Below are 21,476 nucleotides of genomic sequence, written 5' to 3'. Positions count from 1 at the left end.
GTAATTTTCCCTACCCTTGCTGTCAGGCTGATTGGCCAGTAGTTTCCTGGGTTGTCCTTGCTTTTTAATAACAGAAGAACATTAGCCACTTTCCAGCCTTTGGAAACATCATTAGTGTCTGATCATAACCACAAAATAATCTGCAGATGCTGGGGTCAAAGCAACATTCACAACACGCTGGAGGAACTCAGCAGGTCGGGCAGCATCCGTGGAAAAGATCGGTCGACGTTTCGGGCTGGAACGTCGACGGATCTTTTCCACGGATGCTGCCCGACCTGCTGAGTTCCTCCAGCGTGTTGTGATTAATGTCTGATGATGAAGCAAATATCTCCTCTGTAATTTCTTCTCTGGACTCCCACAAAACCCAGTGTGTACTCAGTCAGGCCTTAGTGATTCATAGAATCTAATAAGACCATAAGCTATAGGAGCAGAATTGGGTAGTTTGGCCCTTCAGGTCTGCTCTGCCATTTCATCATGGCTGACCATTTCCCTCTCAGCCCCAATCTCCTGCCTTCTCCCCTTCATGCCCTGACTAATCAAGAATCTTAATAAGATCCATCCACCTTAATACAATGTAAAGTTGCAGATACCTCCTCGGTAATACTAATATTTTTCAAAACATCTCCATCTAGCTGAAGAAATTCCTCCTCATCTCTGTTTTAAAGGGACATCCTTCTCTTCTGAGGCTTGGCCCTCTGGTCCTGGACTCCCCCACAAATAGAAACATCCTCCTCACATTCACTTTTTCTAGGTTTTTCAATGTTCAATATATTTCAATGAGAGCATTCCTCATTCTTGTAAGCTCAAACGAGTACAGGCCCAGAGCTATCAAATGCTGATCACCTGGCTACTCTCCAATGCCAGTACATTCTTTCTTAGGTATGGCACTCCAGACTGCTCACAGTACACCAAATGTGGCCAGACCAATGCCTTGTAAAGTCTCAGCATTACATCCTTGCTTTTATGTTATATTCCTCTCAAAATGAATACAAACAATGCATTTGCTTTCCTAACTACTGACTCAACCTGCAAGTTAACCTTTAGCAAATCCTCCATTAGGGCACCCAAGTTCCTTTGCACCTCCAGTTTCAAATTTGCTCTCCATTTAGAAGGTAGTCTTTGTCTTTATTACTTCTATCAAAATGCATGAGCATACACTATGTTCCATGTGCCACTTCTCTGCCTAATCTAATAAACTGTCCAAATCCTTCTGCAGATTCTCTGCTTTCTCAACACTACCTGCCCCTCCACCTATCTTTGTATCATCTGCAAACTGGGCCACAAAGCCGTCAATTTTATCATCCAGATCATTAATATATAACATGCAAATTAATGGAGGTCACTGGCAGCCAAACCAAAAAGTTTCCCTTTATTCCCACACTTTGCATTTTACCAGTCAGCCAAACTTCTGTCCATGCTTATATCTTTCCTGTAATGCGTTGGGGTATTATCTTGTCTAGCAGCCTTCTGAAGATTCAAGTAAATATCATCCATTGACTCTCCTTTGTTCAAGTTCAAACACATACAGTCACAAAATAATATTAGCACAAGTCCCTGGGTGAGATGGCCTGAAAATTGACAAGTTGACATAAAGTGTGAGATGCATGTTTAGGCAAGATAGTATAATGTTACTGGCACTCTTATAGTAAAACCAGCAGTCATATAAACATGTTAAACAGCAGCAATTAAAGATGAAACGTGACCAGTGCAGGATGAGAGTTTGTCTATGAGTTGGGGAGTAGAGGGGTAAGGCATTCAGAAAGGATGTACATGTGTGTTGGGTGGCAGCAGGGTGTTAAGAAGTCTTAACAGCCTGGGGGAAGAAGTTGTTAACCAGCCTGACAGTTCTGGTTCTTACACTGTAGTACCTCTGAAGGCAGGAGGTCAAAGAAATTGGGAAGGACAGAAAGGGTCTTTGACAATGTTGGAGGTAATGAGTATGTAGCACTTCTAATATGTGTCCTGAATGGGGCTGGAGAGAGACCCTGACGATGCTTTTAGCAGTCCTCACTATCCATTGTTGGGTCTTGCAATCTGATGCATTGCAATTCCCATACCAGATGGAAATGCAGCTGATCAAGGCACCCAATGGTGATCTTGTGGAATGTGGAGAGAATGGTTCGGGAGGTGGGTGGTGTTGAGGAGACTCACTGGCTTCAGTTTTCTCAGGAATTGGTGACACTGATGTGCTCTCTTGTCTCAAGAGGTGGTGTTTAGACAACGGACTAGGTGAGAGCGTCATTAATGTGCACACCGAGAAACTTGATACTCCTCTTTCCAGAGAGAAGCCATTAATGTGCAGCAGTATTACAAGGAGGCAGGTTCACGGGTTTGGTGAGTGGGACAGAAGGCATTGGTTATTAATAAGCACAAAATTAATCATTTATTGCGAACAGTAAAATATTCGACCAAATATCTAAGGCTGCCCAAGTTACACAACTACAAAACTAAACATTCAATAAACAGAAGTTTAGCTAAGAGCATGGGTGGGTCCTCCTAAACCTGAGGCATACTTTCCCAATGGTTCTTCAAGACTGGTCAGGATCTCGGTGTGAAGCGGGCCCTGGGGATGAAGGAAAAGACACTGGGCCTCCTGCACGTGTTAGTCTTGTAACCCTGTGCCTGAAATCGGACACTGGTGCTATGGCACACAAGGCAAGCCATGGGGAAAGAGCTACTGCATCCTTCAGACAGGGCAGTCAATGACTGGCACGGTAGGAGCAGCTTTCAACCGACAAGTAAACTATCCTCTGGCATGACAAGCTTTGGTGCTGGTGCCCAGCGTGATGGAGCCAGAGATGTTGCTGCCAATGTGGACTGTCTGTGGTCTCTTTGTCAGGAGTCCAAGATCCAATTACGGGGGGGGGGTTGAGACTCAACATGGACAGTCTCCATGCTCCTTCCCTCTCCCTTTCCCTTCAATGACCTTCTGTCCTCTCCTTTCAGTTTCCCACTTCTCCAGCTCTTTATCTCTTTCACCAATCGACTTCCCAGCTCTTTACTTCACTCCCCCTCCTGATTTCACCTGTCACCTACTACCTTGTATTTCTTCCTCCGCTCCCGCCCCCCCCCAACTTCTTACTCTGACTTCTCATCTTTTTTTCCTCCCATGCTGATGAAGGGTCTCGGTGTGAAAAGTCGACTGTTTACTCTTTTCCACAGATGCTGCCTGGCCTGCCGAGTTCCTCCAGCATTTTGTGTGTGCTGCTTGGATTTCCAGCATCTGCAGATTTTCTCCAGATTTCCCACCAGCTTTTGGGGAATGATTGTATTGAAAGCACAACAGAAATCAATGAATTGTCATCTAGGTTGGACAGGAATGTGTGAAGAACTGAGGTCATGCGATTGTTAGAGAACTGATTTGGGTGATATGCAAGCTGGTAAGGGTCCAATGTGATGAGAAGGCTGGATTTAATGCAATTCATGACCAGCCACTGGAAACACTTCATTATTGCTGAGTTCAGTGCCACAGGACGTTAGACGCTGAGGCAGGATACAGTCAGCTTCTTGGGCACTAAGATGATGGTGGGGACCTTGAAGCCTAATGGTATGGTGGTCTGATTCAGGAAGATGTTGAAGATCTAGCAGTGAGAACGTCTGCACACAGAGCTGCACAGTCAAACAGAAGGCTAGGTATGTTGTCAGTCTCTGCAACTTTGTGGGTTGATCCTGGTTAAGGTCTTCCTCACATCAACTGCGGCTAGACAGAATGCCTGCTCCTCGGGGGTGTGGGGGGAGGACTTTCTCACATGATTTAGTGCATCACAGCATTACATAGAAAACATTCAGCCTGTCAAGAAAATAGGCATCACTTTAATTGACGTGCAAGGTGGTCTTATAGTCTGTTATGCCTTGCCACATATGTCACATTTCTCTCCTTTTTGCTTTTTTAGTTGCCTTCTGTTGGTATTTAAAAACTTCTGAATCATAGAAACATAGAAAACCTACAGCACAATACAGGCCCTTTGGCCCACAAAGCTGTGCCGAACATGTCCTTACCTGAGAACTACCTAGGCTTACCCATGGCCCTCTATTTTTCTAAGCTCCACGTATCCATCCAGGAGTCTCTTAAAAGACCCTATCGTTTCCGCCTCCACCACCGTTGCCAGCAGCCTATTCCACACACTCACCACTCTCTGCTTAAAAAAAACTTACCCCTGACATCCCCTCTGTACCTAGCTTCTCACTAATGTTGCCATATAGTATGGACTCACTTTTGCTTTTATGCTGTCTTTGACTTCCCTTGTCAGCCATGGTGGCCTCTCTAGGATACTGCTGCTTCTTTGGAATGGAGCAATCCTACCTCTTCAGAATTACTCCCCAGAACTCCAGCTGTTGTTGCTGTACTATCATCTCTGCAGGTGTCCCCTTCCAATCAACTGTGGCCAGCTCCTCTCTTGTGCCTGTGTAGTTAGCTTTTTTCAAATGCAATACTGATATATCCAATTTTAGCTTCTCCCTGTCAAACTGCTTGATCATCCCTTTAAGCTTCCTACTCCTCAAGATCACCAATACTGCCTCTTTCACTATATTGATATATTGCAGGACATTATTGTTCTTTTCCCTACACTTAATGGCTTCTGTGAGCTTGTCCATAGCAAATAGAAATGAAAAATATTCATTTAAGATTCCACCCACCTTTCATGACTCTACACATGGATAACCACATAATATTTAAGAGGTCCTAGTTGCCCCTTTGATTTTAATATACTTATAGAATCTGATATGATTCTCCCTGCATTATTCTCCGAGGATATCTCTATCCCCTTTTTGCCCTTCTGATTTCTTAAGTGGACTCCATCCATTATGCTCTCCAGAGCTTGGCTTTATCCCCGGCTGACCTTTGCCTCATGTTTCATGACCAGGGCTTCAATATTCCTAATTAGTCAGGACTTGTGGACCATTCCTATCTTTTCTGATATATTTTTTAAATGACTGTAATTATGGTGGCTGGTCCTAACTGCTATCTGAGCCACTGCTTAGCCTAATTTCTTCTTACGAGGTCAAGAGCTGCCTTGTTTCCAGTAGGGCTATCTCTACTTTGCTTGAGAAACATTTCCTGGACATGTAATGGATTCTGTCATCTAATCCCTCAGTACTGTGATAGTTCCACATTAGAGAAGTTAAAATCACCTACCATTGCAACTAACACACATCAAGGTTGCTGGTGAACACAGCAGGCCATTGCAACTATATTATTTCTATTGTAATTTACAATCTTGTGCATATTTGACTGGTAAACCTTTCAAATTCCAAAGTAATTCTTCTGTTGCTAGAACATTTCAAGTAAATTAAATGACCTAAATTAGTTGGCCCAACCATATGAAGCAATATTATCAGTGGAGAATAAACTCCAACTCAGCTTCTTTGCTGTATTGTTTACTTGATTGATGTTGGCAGCTTTAAAGTTTCAGCTCAATTGTTTTGGCTGGGAGTTCATATGTAATTTATCTGTCTGCCCTCCACCCTGAAACATGGCACTGATAACGAAATACAATTCTGAATTTCTGCAGCTCACAGGAACACAGACCTTGTTTGAAAATCCAAAAGCTAGCATGTGCCATGGGCATTATCATAGCCAAGGCTAATTCTTTACTTTCAAGTTCCTGCAGGAATCACTGCTGATTGAGTAAGAATGCAAGTCCTGGCTTTTTTCCCTAACTAAGAGACACTGAGGCTTTTGTGGTATTCTGTTGCTGTGACTGAGCTGTATGTGGTCCGCCCAGAGTGGGAACCACATTTTGACCTATTTTCCAGTGGATAATCCAGAAGAAGATGGAACACCTTTGAAATTAGAATTAGGCCTAGCAGACCTGAGAACTGGAGGCATCTTTTCACACAACTAACAGTAGAAATTTGGAACTCACTTCAAGTCTGTGGATACCGGGTTCATTAATTTTTTTTCCTGATTTAAAAAAAACTTTAACAATAGATACAGGTTGATTGGGATGAAAATATCATGGTGGTTGTGAATTAGATCATAACAAAATAGTATAATCCCGTGTGAGCCAGCTGGTGGTGTAGTGGCATCTGCACTGGACTTAGAGGACAGCGGTCCTGGGTTTGTATCCGGCTGGCTTCTTGCATACTTTCCATCCGTGCTGGGTTGAGCGTTGAACTAGCAATGCGATCTCATTAAAAAAAAACAGACAAAAACACTAGGGAAATGACAAGGTTGCTGCCTGATGTACCACAAGGCACAGAAAGGAACAACAACAACAACTTGCGTATGTGTGTAATAGTCTTGAGGCTTGGACGACTTACTAATGGATACACAGTATGTTTAGCTCCTTTCTATACTGACATACTTGAGCACAATTTTTCTTCTAAACCATTTTTCTGTGAAGTAATATATAGAGACCTAACCTCCCAATGTGAGGATATAGTTGCAGTTAAGGAGTGAAGCAAAGATTAGTGAGGGGTTGTGCTCTGAGGGATGGTCAAGCGGACCTGGGCTTAGTTCCTTTAGAAGAAGGAGAGGTGAAGAGATGACTGCAATAAAACTTCTACAACATTCATATTGGGTTGGACAGGGTAGATATTCAGATTATTTTCCCAGGCTGAGGTACCTGGAGCTAAGGGTCACAGTCTCAAAATAAGGGGTCAGCCAATCAGGACAGCAATGAAAACAACATTTCTTCACCTAGAGCATAGCTGAATCTCAAGAATTCTCCATCCAAGAGAGCTGTGGGGGCTTTATGTTTGGATATATTCAAGGCAGTGATTGATGCTTTGTATGTTAATGTAATCTAAGGGTGTGTAGTTAAGGGAAGGAGGCGATGCTGAGGTAAAAGATCAGCCATGATCTGAATCAATAATGGAGTAGGTATGATGAGCAAAATGACATGTTCCAGTTTCTGTTCTTTAAATTTTTCCTGACTGAACAGATAATTGATTTCTTATTTTCAACTTTATAGCTGAAGTAAATTTAGGAATGTTAGTGTACCTGTTTCTGCAAGGCTGTGCTGGTTTTTCCAGCACAATTCCCCAGAGGCTGTTGAGCCTGCGGCACGGATCAAGGAATTTCAAGAACCTTGGTAATTTTGGCTCAGATCTAACTTGCAAGCTCTTTGGCACTTATTTAAGGAACATTGCTTGGAAGCTGGCCCTCATCGCAAGCTGGCCACGTCCTCTAAATTAATAGTCATCGTAAAGGGCCATTGACTGGGAAGGTTAACTCTTTCTCACCTGTCAAAGATATTGAAAGATCAACTGAACATCACAATTCTCTTTTAATCACTTGGATGATGACAGGTGCTTGTGAATACTGCCAGTAGTTTGGAAGGAGAATGTTGTAGTCATTCAAGTTTGAAATTTTCAGGAATATTTAACTGGGTACTAATATCCTTATTTGAAAATGCAAGTAAGGCCCTATACAGCTATGCATTAGCCTTAACCAAATGGAGGGTAGCCTACTTCCATCAGAGGATGAGCACCTGTCTGCTGATGCTTAGCCACCTGCTGTATGCCCGCAAGCTGAGCAGTCTGTCAAAAGAATTTCTAGGTTGTACAGTTCTTCCACATGCAGTTGTAGTACAGTCTAGGCCTTGACAGAGCTTAGAAGCAGTCCTGATTTTTTTTTTGTAAATAAATCCGAGTTAGTAACATTTTTATCAATATGTTCTCACAGGCTATAGCTGAAGGATGAAAGTGTACGACATTAATTTTTTTAATGTAACAATTGCCGGTTCCCTTTTCTAATGTGAGCACAATTTGCTGATATCATCACTAGCACAAGAGCTGTTATACATGTTTGGTGTGCTGTGCTGTAAGTGACTTGTTTGGTGCAAAAAGAATCTGAACAGATGTGTCCCATAATTATGATGCAATCCTATTTTTGTTCAAGAGCTAAAGCAAACTTTGGGACTACATTGAGCTGATTTTGACTTTGCAACCTAGTTGATCATTGACAGGTTCCCTGCCACAGCAGATCAGATAACACATTGTACCTTGATCAGGAACCAGGATTGTCATCACTTAAGGATATTAGTAATTTCAAAGCCTAGTTTTATAAAAATTGTTAGAAATTGCTTCATGAAAATCCGTTAGAAATCTATAATTTACAGTATAACATTACCCATAGGAGAAATGTGTGTATGAGGACTATTTCATCATTCATATGATTATACCTATTCTTAAAATGACTGCATAATTTGCAAATCATTTTTTAAAATTTTCTTCACTCCTCTTGATTCTAAGCATCTTTTGAGGGAAAAGTGCAAGTTTTTATGCAAAGGAAATGATCTGCAGTTGATGGAAATCTGAAACAGCAGATAATATTGGAAGCTCTCTGGAGGTCAGGCAGGATATACAATACAGAAAGAGAAATAGAATTAACATTTCAGATCAAACACCTATAGTCAGAACTGGGAAAGAATGACCACAATTTAGAATGCTAACTCAGTTCCATCTTTCACATTTTTGGGGAAAAAGCATATCTAAATGTATCTCTTATAAGCTAGGAAGGTTTAAAGGAGCATCCACTGTGGTAAATATTGATAATATGGAGAAATATAAGTGAGTCTGTAAAAATGCGAGATTGAAGGGAAGTTATGCTTGTCACTCTACGATTACTTATACATAGACACACCACTTCTTGGCTCTATAATGATGAGAATTACTGAAAGGAAAAAGAGGTACAAGGTGGAAAAACAAAGCTCTTGGAGCAGCTTTCATGTTTAGGAAATAGATTACCATTGAGGTCTAAAAAGCTATTAATCCCTGAAATAATGAAATATGCCACAATCAAAGATAAGGAGCAATAGTTTTGGTTCAACTAATTTCCTTGAACTGTGGAATCTACACTCAGTAGCCACTTTATTAAGTACCTCCTGTACCTAATAAAGTGGCCACTGAGTGTACGTTAATGGTTTCCTGATGCTCTAGCCCATCCACTTCAAGGTTCGATGTGTTGTGCATTCAGAGATGCTCTTCTGCACACCGCTGTTGTAACGGATGGTTATTTGAGTTATTGTCTCCTTCCTATCAGCTTGAACCAGTCTGGCTATTCTCCTCTGACCTCTCTCATTAACAAGGCATTTTTGGCCTGGAACTGCCATTCACTGGATGCTTTGTTTCTCATACTATTCTCTGTAAACTCTAGAAACTGCTATGTGCAAAAATCACAGGAGATCAGCACATTCTGAGATGCTCAGATCACTCCTTCTGGCACCAACAATCATTCCACAGTCAAAGTCACTTTGATCACATTGCTTCCCCATTCTGATGTTTGATCTGAATAACAACTGAACCTCTTGACCGTGTCGGAACACTTTTATGGATTGAGTTGCTGCCACATGATTAGCTGATTAGATTGTTGTATTAGCAAGCAAGTGCACAGGTGTACCAAATAAAGTGGACAGTGAGTGTATGCAGCGCTTGTTTTGGCTGATTGAAAAAATGAAATGCTTTGAATTGTTGATTATTACTCATTAACAACTTCTGAAGCAGAAAACCAATACAAACTGTACTTCAAGTGAATATCAAACCAGAAACAGGGCAGAATAATTTATGGAGCTTGGCCTGACTGAATGATTATACTGGTTTGTGCAGTGGATTGACATTGCCATTGCAAATTCTCCAGCTGGAATTTCCATTTCCAGCTCTTGTTTTGTTTATGTACTCATTATACTTTAAGTTTGGGTTTAATGAAGGACACTTTTTTTTTTCCCAGAGCATTTTTTAAGGACCAGCAGTTCCCATTCGGACAGCAGTGGGTTTGCAGAAGATCCATCCTCTGACTTGACCGGACTGTTTCAGGTAGAAATGTTTACTTTATTACAATAAAAATTATACATGGGAAATGTTGCAAGGAATTTAGAAAGAGGTGAAAATGGCAAAGGGGGTTGGGGTAAGCGACAGATTTGAGCTTCAATCTTCAGGTACAGATCTCAGAGCAGGTCTTTACTGAAGAAGTCTGGCCTCACACTTTCTAAATATTAATTGGAACACACCCATGCAGATATGACTTCTTGTTGAGGGCACTTCTTCCATCACTTTTCTCAGCTGGTCCTGTCCTGTGTTGTCTCTACTCGTTCTTCCTGGTAAATCCAAGGTTTCACCTGTTGCACCCTTGAATGTATGTGGCAAGTTTGTGGAAAGATATTGTTGCTACACCACGTCCTATAGAATTTGCAACTTAAAATAATTAATAACCACCTGGTGAAGTAACAACCCAAAGCAGGTTAAACAAATTCGTGGGAGACCGTTCAGTTGGTGAATTCCTTTTTACGATGGAATGTTGGAACACACATTGAGTTCTAAACTGGTAGCTCTGGCATTAAGTCAGCTCCTGGATATCATAATCTGCTTGCTGTTTATATTTCCAGTTGACCTACACTGTATGAACTGGAATGTTTTCAGCCACATGTCTCACAAATTTGTGAATGTGCTATTTTGGACACTATTTTGCACCCCCTATGGGATCTCCTATGAAGAGCTACCCACTCCAATTTCCTTGATGTTCTCTTTCTACCATCTGTATTTTTCAATATATTTTTTTGAAATCTCAATGTTTACTGTATTTTCTTACTACATCTGCACTATTCAATTAATTAAAATTAAATCACCTTTTACAAATTGCCAGTTGAAATTTAAGGGCTTGGCCACTGTTGTGAGTTTACAAAATATATCCGACTCTACGATGTGCATCCAGTCTAATTACCCATCTAAATTAGCCTTGCTTTGTCAGTAGGTGTCAGATTTCTAATGCATGACTCTTAAGACCAACTTTAATGTCTAATAAATCTGTTCTAACTGCAATTGAAATGTATATCTGTGGATACTGTTGACCTCTTTGGTGGCAGAGACCCAGCAGATGCTGTAGGTCATATATTTAAGAATTTTAAAAGCCAAGGAGGCGATACTTGTATTTGTAAAATAATCAACATTGATTTTTAAATTGGACAGCTGTATTCCCTATCGTGTCCCATCTGACTCAGATGTTATGTTGATTCACGTCTGGTATCACATTCAGATTCAGTGGAGCTTGCATTGTTCATTCCTCGTGCTACTCTGTACCTAAAGCTTTGTTTCTAGGAACCTTGCTCTTTTCAATAGATCAGTTGACATGGTAATATTTCTTATACTGACTACTTGTTTATTGATTCTTGTACATATTATTTATAGACAGACATTATTTTGGATTAACCACATAAAAACTTTTCAGACAACTTGCTGCGTCTTAAATGCTCTTTGCTTCCCTGTCATATATTTAAATAGGAAGGTCAAGTCTGTTGAATTGAAATTTCTGTGGCAAAAAAACACAACTATCTGTAATTTATTTCAAAGTCAGTTGATATGATAACGAGGTACTAGTAAATAATGACTGATGAAAAGTTAACTGTTGAAGATAAGATTTGAAGGCTTTTTGTTTAAATTTTAGTCTTATCTGCATTGCTTATAACTGATACAAAGTGGATTTTATTTTACCCATATTGTAGTTTTGGTTTAATACTCCCTTCTTTCTAAATGACTGGGCTATGTATATTTATTTGATTTGTATTAAATGAACAGCTAAATCAATACCAGCTATGCAGTTTCTGCAATATCTGTTACAGTAAGGCAGCACTCTCTGAGCCAGTTTTTAAAATGAAAAGGCATGCAGATTTTCAGTTTAGAGAACTTTTAGTTCTAATAGGCCCACAATCATTGAAATACTTTTATGATTGTAATTACTGAAATGAGCCACATTATTTTTTGTCTGCTTGATGGTTGAAATGCTTACCATCCTGTAATGAAAACTATAATAACAACTGAATAGCACGTAACTGACTTCTACAAGAACTCTGTAATTCTTAAAAAAAAAACTGTGACTCTTATTTATAATCCTTTCATGTTGAGCTTTTTTCCTGGAAAGAAAATGTCTAACAGGATAAAGCTATTTTATATAAGATGACAGAATGAAGTTTCACCTGAATTATTTGTATTTCCTATTTAATTCTTGTGCTCTATCCAAGGGGCCAGATGGTTACCTGCAAGCAATGGGAAGCAGTGCTGACAGCTGTGACAGTGAGACCACAGTCATGTCCTTAATTGATGATCTTCAGACGCCTCTGAGCAGTGACCAGAAGTTTTTCACTCCATTTCAAACGCCAGTGGATGATATGACTCTGGACCTGAAGGAAGCAACTTCAGATCCAAATGTGGAATTAATTTCTGATAATGTGGTGGAGATGGACAGTGAGGCAACTACTGGTACGGATGGTTGCACGCAGTCAGCTGACCAGAATGCTTTGGGTTTTATTGATAGTGAAGTGGAGCTGGACACAGAAGGTGATGTGAAGTGCGAAAGTGAGGAAGATATTCCTACATACTCTGGGCATCCTGGAGCACGCCAAAGACGGAAGAGCATAGACTCTGTACTCAGTTCCAAGCCTGTTGCTGCTACTTCTGAAGCTGTTGAATTTTCCTCCTCGTCGTTAGGTAAGATCACCACAGTACTCGAGAGAGCAAAAACAAAAACTTATGCTGTCTCCATTGCCTCTGGAAGAACAAGGCGTCCAGTGACCAAAGCAAATGATCGAATCATGAGAGAAGGGGAGAGGGCCTCCAGGAATGAAACTATTGAGAAGCTCCAACGATCGTCTTTTCAAAGGTCCAGCTCTCTTCCAACTAAACTGCTGAATCCAGTGCGAGTGGTGTCATCGTTAAACATACAACTGGCATCCGATAGCAGCACACAACACAGTTCACCAACGTTCACCTACAGATATTCTGCTCAGGAGGAAGGGGAATTACCAGCTGAGGATGAAAATGAGCAGTTAGTGTGCCGATCAGAGCTTTATATCCCAAACGAGATGAAAGAGAAAAGTAGGAAGCAATTCGCTGTGAACAAGCAAAATGCAGAACCACAACATAGGTTGGCCTCAGAGACACTGTCAATGCCAGCATATTTAACACGATCCTGCTGTTCCCTTCATACACTCCCTTCAGAGTGGCAAGACCAGCCTCTGTGTGCTCACGCAAGAACCAGGAGCACGTGCAGCATTCCCAACCTCGGGGAATCTACCTGTACATCACCTTATGGGTTCATGTATCCTCAGAGACCAATGTCACACTCTTATTGTCACAGTTCAATGAATCCTCCGTCTGCTATTGAATCACAGCTCCGTCGAGTCCTTACTGAGATAAGGAGCACGGTGCAGAATCTTTCTCGGGTAAAGCATAACTTAATTTCAAGAACTGGGGAAATATATTTACTCCGTTACACGAGTCTAAGAGTGAATTCTGTCCGTAGTACTGAGTAAATCACACACTTCTGAAAAACAACTGCTTGACAGTTTAATGTACATTTTGTTTTGTAAAGGGAGCTTAAAGTGGGTTCAGAGTTACACAGCATTGGCATGCTACTGATGTTTAGACCATTTGAAAGACAGCACAGGCCCTTCAGTCCATCTAGTCCATGTTGACCAGGACTTTTGCCTGCATACCTTTCATCCTGAACCTATCCAAGCTTCTCTTTAATGTTGCATCTGAACCTGCATTTACCGCTTCCACTGGCAGCTCGTTGCATACGCACACCACCGATTAGATGAAGTTTCCCCTCTGATTCCCGATAAATATTTAACCTCTCCCCCTAAACCTCTGACATGCAATTCTTGCCTCAGCAAACCTGGGGTGGAAGCCTGCAGACATTCACCCTATCTATCATCTTCTTCGTCAGCCCATCACTTCTACTGGAGGATAGGCCATTGACAGCAGCTTAGCAGAGTCCTCCCTCCCGGGCTAGTCTTTCAAGTTTTCCAGACGTAGCCCGTCCTTTGGTGTATCCCTCTTCCCCCAGGGATGAGGTCCCAGGACCTTCTGTTGGTGTTCCTGTAGCATTGTGTTTTTATGGGATGGGGTTGCCAGCCATATGTCCAACCCTCCTTTCGCAACCGGACACGGAACCGCTGGTGGAGTTCACGCTATCTATATCCTTCCTTCATAAGTTTGTATACCTTTAAGATCTCCTCTCATTTTCATATGTTCCAGGGAATGAAGTCCTAACCTCCCCCAACTCAGGTCCTCATGGTAATGGCACCGTAGCTTTACAGCGCCAATGATCTAGCTTCCCCTCCCACTACTGTCCGTAAGGGGTTTGTACATTCTCCCCATGACCGTGTGGGTTTTCTCTGGGTGCTCCAGTTCCCTCCCACATTCCAAAGTTGTGTGGTTTAGGGCATGCTATGTTGACTCCAGGACCATTGTTTGATATATATGTGACAAATAAATCGAATTGTACTCGACAACATCTTCTTAAATTTTCTCTGCTATCTATCAAGCTTATTGATATCTTTCCTGTAGGTAGGTGACTAGAACTGTTTACAATACTCCAAATTTGGCCTCACCAAAGTCTTATACAACTTCAACCTGATAGCCGAACTCCTGTACTCAGTGCTTTAATTTATCGAGGCCAATGTACCAAATGATCTCTTTATGACCATATCTACCTGTGCTGACACTTTAAGGAATAATGGATCTGCATTCCCACATCCCTTTGTTCTATTGCACACCTCAGTGCTCAACCGTTTACTATTAAGACTGGTTTGTCGTCCCATTGTGCAACACCTCACACTTGTCTGCATTAAATTCCATCTCCCTTTATTCAGCCCGGTGATCCAGTTCACTTTGCTAACTTTGCTAGCCTTCCTCGCTGTCTAATACGCCACCTATCTTAGTGTCATCCACAAACTTGCTGATCCAATTTACTACATTATCATCTAAACCATTAGCGTGAATGATAAGCACTGATCCCTGTGGCACACCACTAGTCACTTAAAAATCTCTTAATAGTGATTGTTGCAGTCTTATATTTAACTGTTCATCCTATATTTATCTTCAAAACCATCACTTCACTTCTCAGTAATTGCATTTGCTTGTTAACCAAGTCATTTGTTTGATTTACAGATCCCAGTCTATCAGGGCACTGACCTTTCGTTTCCATACTATCCATCAATGAGGTCAGGCCTTTTTCCTATGTATGAAGTAAGTTGTTTTAACTTAAATCTGTTCACATCTGCGGTGTTCAAATTTTTATCTCAAGGTCTTTTTGAAATTCTGCAGCTGGTGGATGGAAATGACATAATATTGCTGGTAATCCAACATGTTCTGTTATTGTTTAGTCAGTGTGACCATTGGGAAAACCAGCTAGATCAGTACAGCTGTGCAAGTTCAAATTTTCATCCTAAATGCGTTTCCAATCGGTACACCCAAAATGAGTTTTGCTCTGTAGTACCAGGGTAGAGCCATCAGGTAACAAGTCCCAGTGGTTATTGGAGATGGCCGGGCAATTGTGTGCATAGGTGGCATTTGATACTTCTCAGGACAGGAGTGATTGTTATCTGTTGGATGCTGTATGCTTACTTACCTGATAGGTTACAAATGAGGTGAGTACCGTACTAGCCTTGGCAAACATTTTCACTTCTAATGATGGTTGGGAGAAGTTAGATTTTGTTGTTAAATTGATAGTGACGCCTGTGTTATCTGCAGTTAATTAGGGCTGCAGTTATGTGTTGTGATGCATTACTGTTAGATTTTTGGAAATGGTATTTGATCCTCTGCTACATCATTGAAATGGCATGAAGTTGCTGAATGTGTACAGTGGATGCAAACCCTACTCAGTAGAGGAAGCTGAACATTAAAAGTATCTGTTTAATAGTGGAATAATTATAATGATCCATCTCTGGCAGTTCAATGGTTCATCGTACAACCTGAAATTCTTACTCCTCGCAGGCATCCATGAAACAGAAGAAAAAAAAGCCCCAAAGAATGAATGACAGAAACTGTTAGAACCCCAAAGCCGCCCCTGTCCATCCCTTGCACAAGCAGCAGCAGAAGCAACAACTCCCCTCCTCCCCCACTTGCTCCAGAAAAAGCATCTGCCCCCACCACTCACCATGCGAGCAATAGCAAAGCCCCCCCCAGAGATAATGATATTGAGTCCACCAAAAGCAACTGTCCATCCCAGCACTTCGACATCTCAGGCAGGCTGTCTCTAACTAGCAAGGGAGAGAGAGTTGTCGCTCCTGCCACAGTGAGAGGGAGAGCAACAACGCGCTATTTCAATGTTGCAATCTGCAGTGTTATTTATTTGAGCTCCCCTGACTCAGGGGCCTTCTTTCGACAGCAGCATACACTGGTGTTTCGGTGTTTCAATTTCCCGCAGCGCTTCAGTCAGCAACACTGACGGGGAATCGCTTGTCCACAGGGCTTGCACCCTGAAGGTGCACGTCCTCCAGGTCACACCCGAGTATATGGAAAATGCCAGCTCGGTGACTTCCAAGAGCAAGAACCTGCCGCCATGAAGAACCACGGCTTGAGTGCAGCTGTGGGCCACTGATTCAGACAGGACCCCAGTCACCTTGAAAAGGGAAAAAAAAGAGACGTTAAAAGAGAAGACGAACTGGAAGAAGTTGCCTAGATCCACAAAAATGGCTGACACCATCTTTGGCTCCTCCCACTCAAAATAATTGTTATAGGATTTTCAAAATTTTGTTTGGAAATATATAAGACTTTAAATATTCCACCTATTCCAATGTACTTGTTTCTAGATCCTTGGCTGTTTATTTCTCAATCTTTAATCTAATTACCCAATTTCCCTGGTGCCTGATGCATTACTTCCCTGTTTTGTCAGCTTCCAAGTTCAGCAGTTTTGGGGTTTGTATGTGCACAGATAAATTTGAGCAATGACAAATGTTATTACACATCTCTGCTGCAAAAAAAAAATCTCTGAGCCGGCACAATTTTTCAACTTTCATGAGATTAGATACTAATTTTTTTTTCACTAAACTTTTCAGAATACATATCAAGAACTGCAGATGATGAGAAGAAATCTGAACTTTTTTAGAACACAAATGATGGACTTGGAATTCATGATGCTGAGGCAGCAAACTATGGTGTATCGACACTTAACCGATGAGGAGAGGTAAGTTCTATCGTTCTCAGAATTTATTTTCAATGGAGAAATGTTACTTTCATCTTTCTACCATTATGTTCCATAGTTATTTTTAAAGGATCCATGATTTAAAAAAAATCCATATCCAGCAGACAGACTCTGCAAAACTGTTGTGTTTTCTTTTACCAATTTTGAATGTTAACAGCCGAAGGATGGATTTGAGACAGAATTGTTGAGGCTAGTATTCATGATGTAGGTTTATTTAAAGAGACAGTAAGTTTCAGTATGAGAGGCAGTGTGATCAAGACTTGACTGGATGTTATTTTTGTTGCTGTAGGTTTATGAAATGATACTCTCTCCATCAAAAATGAGTAATTATTTATTTGAAGGAACCTAATGTTTCTGTGTTGGAATATTGCAAATAATTTTCTTCAAGTTCCAATATTCTATTATGCATTTACTGTAGTTTTAGAACATTTCTATTTTAAGCCTTAAAGGTAGTGCCATATTAACCCAGTGTTCATCATAACTTGTGGTGCCTTTCATTTTTTTGTTGCTTTATTTCTTTCTAATGTCAAAGAGATTAGATAAAGATAAGCTTTACCTTTGTCATTTGTACATTAACACCTAGAGTGAAGTCCAAATATGTGCTGGGTGAGCTTGCAAGTGTCACCATGCTTCTGGCGCCAACAGAGCACGCCCACTATTTACTAAACTGTATGACTTTAGAATGTGGGAGGAAACCAAAGCACCTGGAGGAAACCCATGTGGTCACAGAGAGAATGTACTAATTCCTTGCAGACAGCAGCAGGAATTGAACCTAGTTTGCTGGTATTATTAAGCACTATGCTAATTGCTATGCCAACATGCTGACCTCACAGATCACAGGAAGAATACAAACTCTTCCTGTTTCCTGTAACTTTAAGTCTTCATCCCAGTTCCACACTGACCATCTTCTACACTGTTACAATAAGGCCCAATACAAACACGATGAACCACACCCCATCTTTAGACTGGGCACATTGCAGCCTTCCAGACTCGATATAAAATTCTCAAACTTCTGATAACTTGTTTTCTTTGTATTAGGACTGGCCATCTTCATTGCAAATCATCTATCTTTACAGTGCCCACGAATGGAGTTCAATTCCCACTGCTATCTATAAAGAGTTTGTACATTCTCATCATGACCGAGGAGGTTTCCTCAAAGTGCTCCAGTTTTCTTTCATAATCCAAAAACATACAGTTAGCGCAGTTTTTTGCCCCCGTCCATGAGCATAACCTGACCAGCTATGAGCCGTGAATCACTGCACAATGTCACCCTCTAAATGCCTCATCAACCACCCCAATCCCCACAGCCTATCGTGGTTGGGGCCAAGACTCTCTGCATCTTCTCTGCAGCTTAACACAAACCTGTGTTCTCTTTCCCAGTTTTGATGAAGGCACGTTCATCTACTTCTCTTTCTAGTGATGCTGCCGGACCAGCTGAGAGTTTTCAGCTTTTACTGTTTTTGAGTATGTAATGTCTTGTTATCAGAGCTGTTGGAATGTGAGCTGCTCATTTTAGAACTGTTGCTAAATTTGAGCTTGCTCAGGTTGTAAAACTTGGCTTTAAATTGTGATATTTTTTATGAATATATGGTGACACTTTGGGCAACCCCCAGTACATCCTTGGGCATGTTGTTTGTTAATGCAAGTGACACATTTCACTGTATGTTTCGATGTACTTGTGATAAATAAATCTGAATCTGAATCCAAAACCCAGAGCCACACAGATCGGCTGTAGGTAAGTTGGTACCACTTATTTGTCTCTGTCAAAGGCTGTTTATCAAATTGGTTGCACAGATGGAAATACAGCACTTCAGAAGAAAAAACAGAATTGAGTGCCCTGTGTGCCCTCATAGTTTGATGTTGATGGAGATACAATGTGCCATTGACTGGTGAGGTGGTGTAACATATACCTCTATGCTAATTCACTGAAATGTAAATCAATGCATATTCTAAGTACTGAAACTTAAGTCAGATAATTTCTTCTCTGGGGCAGGCAAGAAGCTGACCAGCTGCAAGGCCTTCGGAACTGTGTTCGCATGGAGCTGCAGGAGTTAGAGCTCCAGTTGGAGGAACGATCGTTTGCTTTGGAGGAGCAGCTCAAAGGCCCGAGCCAGTGTCCGATGTTCAGGCCACCATCTCATGCTGTGAGTTCAATAAACTTCATTACAGACATCCTTGGATGACACAGTAAAACAAAGTAAAACACATACATGTTGCTTTGATGAAAAAGATGTTTAGATTTACTTTGTACTTTATTGTCACCAAACAATTGATACTAGAACGTACAATCATCACAGGGATATTTGATTCTGTGCTTCCCACTCACTGGAGTACAAATCAATAGTAAATATTAAAAATTTAAATTATAAATCATAAATAGAAAATAGGAAATGGAAAGCAAGGTAGTGCAAAAAAACCGAGAGGCAGGTCCGGCTATTTGGAGGGTACGGCCTAGATCCGGGTTAGGATCTGTTCAGCAGTCTTATTACAGCTGGAAAGAAGCTGTTCCCAAATCTGACCGTATGAGTCTTCAAGCTCCTGAGCCTTCTCCTGGAGGGAAGAGGGACGAAAAGTGTCTTGGATGGGTGGGTCATGTTCTTGATTATCCTGGCAGCACTGCTCCGACAGCGTGAGGTGTAAAGTGAGTCCAAGGATGGAAGATTGGTTTGTGTGATGTGCTGTGCCGTGTTCGCGATCTTCTGCAGCTTCTTCCGGTCTTGGACAGGACAACTTCCATACCAGGTTGTGATGCACCCTAGAAGAATGCTTTCTACAGTGCATCTATAAAAATTAGTGAGGGTTTTAGGGGACAGGCCAAATTTCTTTAGTTTTCTCAGGAAGTAAAGGCGCTGGTGGGCCTTCTTGGCAGTGGACTCTGCTTGGTTGGACTAAGTCAGGTCATTTGTGATATTGACCCCGAGGAACTTAAAGCTTTTGACCTGTTCCACTTGCGCACCACCGATGTAAATTGGGTCGTGCGGTCCGGTACTCCTTCTGAAGTCAACAACCAATTCCTTTGTCTTGCTGACATTGAGGGACAGGTTATTTATTTACTTTTTTTATTTGTTTTTATTTGTTTATTTTATTTGTTTATTTACTTTTTCACTGATTTCCTCCAGCTCCTGGTTTAACAACTTTTTAAGCTGAGTGGGTGTTTTTATAGGCAGTATTCCAAGTCAGGACCAAAGGCAAAATTATAAACAACCCTGAGAATGGACTGGTGGAAAGAACTGACATTTCTTCTTTTGATATGGAACTACCAAAGGCAGCAAAACTTCTTTTTAGCTTTGGCAGCCACTTTGCTTAACTAAAATAATTGAAATAACCTTGTGTTTGACTTTCTCATTACTGTTTCTGATAAGCATTCACACTTTGTTGACTCGCCTCACCTTCTCTTCCCCCTCCACTCCCTTTGCCTGGCTGCTCTCCTCGCCCAGCAGTCCTCACTGGCTCTCTCTCCAATGGTCACCCCGTTCGCCACCCTCTGCAATCCCTGCCTGATTCGCCGTGCCCACCCAGGATGAGTCCCGTTAGGTCCATTCTGGGTACAGTGGGAGCAATCTCATTACAATGGTGCCCTCTGTGGCAAAACAACAATGATATCACGGACCAATGCATTTGCCCTGGGTGGATTGGTGATGGAAGCGGTTGGCTTTTGTGATAGTTCACTCACTACTTGTCACAAACTCAGTCTGACAGGGACGCCTACGCAATTGTCTCAGACAGTGCTGCTGCCGCCAAACAGCTTTTGGTGATGGTGATTGAAGACCCCCACCCTCAGTTTGCTTGCCACTCAGTGCTTCTGTATGTTGTTTAACACAGAGGAACACCAGCAGCAGAGGGAGGACTATGGGCACTAGGCAGGAGAAGGATTCCTTGCCCATGTTTGACTGGTGCAGTGACACTTCATGGGGTTGAGAGTTGTTTCTGAGGATTGCCAGGATCTCTCTCTCTCACTTGAACACACAATGTGGGTCTTTTTGCCAATAGAGAGCACACACCTTTATGAAGTTTGATGAAATGTCTGGTGTGTTGTTGAAAAGGCATAAGCCTCTGAGTACAACTATGCCAGGCATAGTTCACCCAAGTTAGGCAATATTAGACAGCTAATCTACAGAACCACTGATGCTTGTGTAGAAGACAATACCGGGAATGACTTTGCTGTGCAAAACTTGCTCCTGGGTGGCCCACTTGGTTTTAATATAATTTTGTTCAAGTGAGTAGTCCTCCTCTAAAGTCACCATTTTCTGGTTCTTCTGTATCACAGGAAATGTACGCTAATAATGCAGATTGCATGTCTTCCTCTACTCTCAATGTAATGGAACCGGTAAGTATGCTGGATTTTTTGCTGAAGGGTGATAAATACAAACTCGACTGAAACACACTGCCAGGTGGTGCAGAAATGCTATCTCTTTTATGGGCTCTAAATATTAACCCAGATTAAGTGTATTCTTCTACTGTGGTTAACATCTTACTGCATCTGAGGGTTTATAAATTCCCGTGGTGTAACTTCAACTCTCATTTGGTCAATCTGTTTTCTTACTTGCATCAC

At 41.5% G+C, this 21,476-nt stretch overlaps 1 protein-coding gene across 9 annotated transcripts in view; it reads left to right on the top strand.

Annotated features, from left to right (window-relative positions):
- The window catches only part of itprid2 (ITPR interacting domain containing 2), a 200,117-nt gene that overhangs the window by 168,315 nt on the left and 10,326 nt on the right, over positions 1 to 21,476 (top strand). For 8 of the 9 annotated variants that reach the window (XM_063052052.1, XM_063052049.1, XM_063052051.1 and 5 more), the window contains exons 11-16: positions 9,674 to 9,759; positions 11,958 to 13,157; positions 14,890 to 14,967; positions 16,779 to 16,906; positions 18,918 to 19,068; positions 21,192 to 21,251. In XM_063052052.1, the coding sequence (XP_062908122.1) occupies positions 9,674 to 9,759; positions 11,958 to 13,157; positions 14,890 to 14,967; positions 16,779 to 16,906; positions 18,918 to 19,068; positions 21,192 to 21,251 (1,703 nt within the window). The remainder of the gene's footprint in view (positions 1 to 9,673; positions 9,760 to 11,957; positions 13,158 to 14,889; positions 14,968 to 16,778; positions 16,907 to 18,917; positions 19,069 to 21,191; positions 21,252 to 21,476) is intronic. The other variant, XM_063052057.1, reaches the window with a different exon arrangement.

The sequence above is a fragment of the Mobula hypostoma genome, chromosome 6 (assembly GCF_963921235.1).
Source record: "Mobula hypostoma chromosome 6, sMobHyp1.1, whole genome shotgun sequence".
NCBI classification, from domain to species: domain Eukaryota; kingdom Metazoa; phylum Chordata; class Chondrichthyes; order Myliobatiformes; family Myliobatidae; genus Mobula; species Mobula hypostoma.
This window is presented reverse-complemented; position numbering and strand designations above follow the sequence as displayed.